We start from the raw sequence: 4,179 nt of genomic DNA, 5'->3' as shown, positions 1-4,179 counted from the left end.
ACATCATGTGTCTCTTATCTTCTTCTGGCCCGTCACCACTATTTTGTGATTGCTTTTGAACAACAAAAGCAGAGCAACAAAGACAATGGCTGAAGCGCAAGAAGAGATGCAGAAGAAAAGTTGTCATAGTTGAAACAGAAGAAGGCTCTTGGTGTATGTGGGGAGGGTGTAAGGGAAACAAAGTAGAGGCTGTTTGTGTGCAAAAACTGTTGGGATGTTCATTTATACATTTCCCAGAAAGGAAGTGCACACTGTCCTTTTTTAAGTCAGCAATTTTCCCAGAAAATTATGGGTAGTGAAATAACTTCAATAGATTGTCACTGTCTTTGGTTTTGATCCCACAGTTTCAGTTTAATTTTTTTTTAACCAAGGACACCAAGTTTTCATGTAGCAGGTAGTCCAGTGCAAAAGAATGAGATGACACAGGGGCTGAGCTGTGTGGATGGAGGTTTGAATGAATAAACCCACAGAAGTGGACTTTAGCCGTTAGCCTCGACGAGTGTGTGAGCGACACACTAGCCAACAGAAGAATCAAACTTTAAACAAATTAATGTATGTCTTTATACCATAGTGCTGTTGAACTATCAAATCCATGCACTCGTTATAATATGCAACAACTTACACATGGACTTGTGTGGTGGAAGCTATATATAAACGTGTTATTGTTCATATGGTGAAGTTTTATAGAGCATTTTTGGTATATGCCAGTGTCAGCTTTTTAAAACAGAAAGCATGGGACATTGGAAAGTCTTCAGGACCGAGGAATGTGCCCTCACGTTGTTTCTCAGTGACTTGACAAACTCCATTTTTTTGTCTTTTGAGTAAGAAAATTGACTGGTGAGAGAATGACTGTTTAAAGCTGCTATAATGTAAGTAATGACAAGAACTCGCTTCATGGATGTTACACAACATTAAATGTAACTATAAAGGGATAAAAAATGTGGTGTGTCATTCATTAAAAAAATAGTTACTGCTGATGAATAAGGGGAATAAATGCCACCAGTAATATTTGTTATATTGATATAAGTATGGTACAATGCGTTACATGTTATGCATTATGGTCAGAGGTAGATAAAGTACTGAGAAATTATACTTAAATGAAACTATAGATAATGTTTCAAAATCCTAATTAAAAGTGGACGTATCCAGCCAAAAAAATGTACTCAAGTCAAAATAACAACAATGCTACTTTTAAATGTACTCAAGTAGTGTATGAGAGTTTGTTTACTCCAGTATATTGAGACATTTTACTGGTAAGACTGGTACTCGAAACAGACCTTTCAGTAGGTTTGAAGGCTACATGAGAAGTTTTTAAAATTCACTATGCTAACTGTAATAGGAAAACCAGTTAGTGCTCAGGAATGTAGAATAGTACATAAGTATGCGATTTGAGACACAATGTTAGTTGTTTATTGTGTTGTGGATACAGTGTCGCATGGTGCTATACTGCCTCCACTGGTTACGTTGGTATTGCACCACATGCTAATTTCTGAGAATGTGCACAAGCAATGCTCCTGTATTGTACAACCATGAAATCAAATGAAATGTTTACAAATGGTGCATCTCAGACAGAAAGAACATGCTTTTGTATACATTATATTGTAGGCAAAAATGAGTCGAAACAATAGTAGAGTGAGAATTTTAAGACTTTACAGATTACAATCTTCCTAATAAGTAAGAAGGTAATTATCAAATAAAATTGTTATAGCAAGCTACAGTCAAATACAGTCATCATTCAGAATGTTTTTTAAAGAATGTTTTATTAATCAAAAAATATGGGTCTGCACCGCTGGAAGCCTAGCAGGATAAATCAAGTCACTGTTTTAAAAGGTTTACAGATTATGAAAAAAACAAATCAGACAAGAGAATCATTATGATTATGAAAAGCTAATAATAAAACCAAATCATTTAACACCAAGCTAGCATCAAACACATTCTCAGTTTGAATGATCTAATATATGAGATTCATGATACTGAACTTTTAAAACCATTTAATTTAATTTAATTTAAATTTAGTTCAAAGCCTATATGCCATCAAGCTTTTTAGCTGATTCATTCACAACTACTTTTCCATCAGTGTAAGTGACACCCTTGTACTTTCCACTGGTATTAAACTGCAGCACACTGCCATTATAGCAGGTAATCTTGACTATGCCATTGAAGGGGAGATCAATTGTAGCCTGGCCAGTTGTGATGTCCACATCCACAGTTTTACCTGGAGGGACTTTAACAGGAAACGAGAAGAGCTCCATCTTCTCTTCAGTGGTCTCCGAAGCATATGTACTCTCAACTCCAATTCTGAATTCGTAACTTGTTGTGCCTTCTGCAATTAGTGGAATTCCTGCCTTCACTTCGAGGCTGAACATGAATTCCAGTCTGTCGGTAACAGACCAGGAGGATCTTTGGGTGATTTTTTTGGAGGTTTCAATTCTATATTCTTGCGTTTCAGTAGTGTTATTCTGGTAGGTCATGGATTTGATTTCCGCAACAGCCACTTTGGGTATCACATCATGAAGTGTGGGATACTCAACATTTGTAAGCTCAGTAGACTTGATGGTGTTAATGAACATGAAGCCTAAGCAATCAATATCTAAACCTGAGCGTCCTTTGATTCCCATGCAGATCCCAGAAGCAACATCAACTGGAACTTCTGGTTGCAGCACCCATCCTGTCAAGCGTGCAAAGAACTCCCGGGAGTGATTTGTCTTGAATTTGATGGCACCCAGACGTGTTCCATTTCCATTTGCCCAAAGTGAAAGGGAGGTGAAATGCTCCCCATCTTCAAATATAAACTCTGTAAAATTCCCACCAGGTTCACCAAACTGCTTGGACAGGCCATCAGTAAGCCAAACCTTCATGGCTTTCACCTGCCAGTTACCGACCCACACCGTGATCTTTTTCAACATGGTTCCATGTTCAGTGCCATCAAAATCAAAAGGACTTCCTCCGTTCCCACCAACTTCAACAACATCTGCCAGGAATGACATGATCTTGCTCTTAACCTTAAAAAGGCAAACAAATATTCAGGTTTTAATAAATTAAAATGGAAAAAAAATATTCTGATAAGGAGGTATGTTTGAGAAGAATTTTGGTAAAGCAAAAGCAAAAATTATAAATTTCCACATGTCTTGAATTTCACTTCAAACTTTTTTTAGCCAGTTTATTTAAAAAATTTGGTTTTTTCAGAAAACCTTATAAAATTCAAAAGGTAGGCCATCAGGGCCAGGAGATTTATTTACAGGGGACTTTATCATCACACCATCCAGTTCTTTCATTGTAAGTGGCACATCACAAACTCATTTATTACGTTCTGAAATTTGAGGAATAAAGGGAGTTACTTTATCAAAAAAGGAAGAAGAATGCAGAAGAATATAATTTTTGATAAAAATTAAAACCAAATTGAGATATCTGAGTTTTACAAGAGGAAACAGAGCCATCAATCTGAAGGGAGTGAATTGATCTTTTTTTGTCCATGCTGTTTTTTTAAGATTGTAGAAGTAAGCTGAACTGTTTTTGCCAAATTCAAGCCATTTGGCTCTAGATCTTAAAAAAGCTCCATTTGCTTTTTCAAGATACAAAGAATTTAATTCCTGCTGTAAAGAAAAAAGCCTGTTTTGATCTTCTTACTTACAAGAAAAGTCTTCTTTAAAAGACGTCTTGTGAAGTTTATGGTTAAGACCGAAGCTGCATGTTCTCGGAGGCAGGAACTGGGCGAGCTCAGCTGCACGAGCCCGTTGGAGGGTTTCTTCCGGTTTCGTTATCTCCCCTTTTCTCTCGCCCTCCCTCGCTTTCGCGCTCTCTGCAGCACTGCGCCATTGGATAACGTTCCTGTCCGTCTCGATTACCCCCGCTGATGTCATCGGCCGTGACAACCAATCCACCTCTGACCCCGCCTATTTCAAACCACGCAGCCAGTCATTCATGCGGAAGTTGTTGTTCTGGTTGTTAAAACTAAAACCCTGTTGTACCTCTGTTTTTTCTGTGTACTAGTTAGGCTGCCTTACTGTGTTTTGTTGTTGTATGTCAATTGTTGCCATAAAACAACAGAATGAGAATGAAGCAAAACTTTCATGTAGCAGAAAGACAAAATAAAGCGAATAGAGGAAGTGAGCGCTTCTATATAAGCGCAGTTTTAAATTTAAACTAGGCCGGGCCGGAAATAAGGGTAACTGAGAAACA

General features: G+C 37.6%; 1 protein-coding gene across 1 annotated transcript; it reads right to left on the bottom strand.

Moving 5' to 3' along the window:
- Window positions 1-1,387: 1,387 nt before the first annotated feature.
- On the bottom strand, window positions 1,388-3,777 carry LOC113546949 (aerolysin-like protein). Its single transcript, XM_026947058.3, has 2 exons — window positions 3,632-3,777; window positions 1,388-3,002 (listed from the first exon to the last, which is right to left on the bottom strand). Exon 2 carries the CDS (start codon window positions 2,985-2,987, stop codon window positions 2,025-2,027), a length of 963 nt encoding a protein of 320 aa, XP_026802859.3. The 5' UTR covers window positions 2,988-3,002; window positions 3,632-3,777; the 3' UTR covers window positions 1,388-2,024.
- Between the last annotated feature and the right edge of the window lie 402 nt (window positions 3,778-4,179).

Source organism: Pangasianodon hypophthalmus, chromosome 13 (assembly GCF_027358585.1).
Source record: "Pangasianodon hypophthalmus isolate fPanHyp1 chromosome 13, fPanHyp1.pri, whole genome shotgun sequence".
Classification (NCBI taxonomy): domain Eukaryota; kingdom Metazoa; phylum Chordata; class Actinopteri; order Siluriformes; family Pangasiidae; genus Pangasianodon; species Pangasianodon hypophthalmus.
The sequence above is the reverse complement of the archived record's forward strand: the minus strand, read 5'-3'. Positions and strand labels throughout refer to the sequence as shown.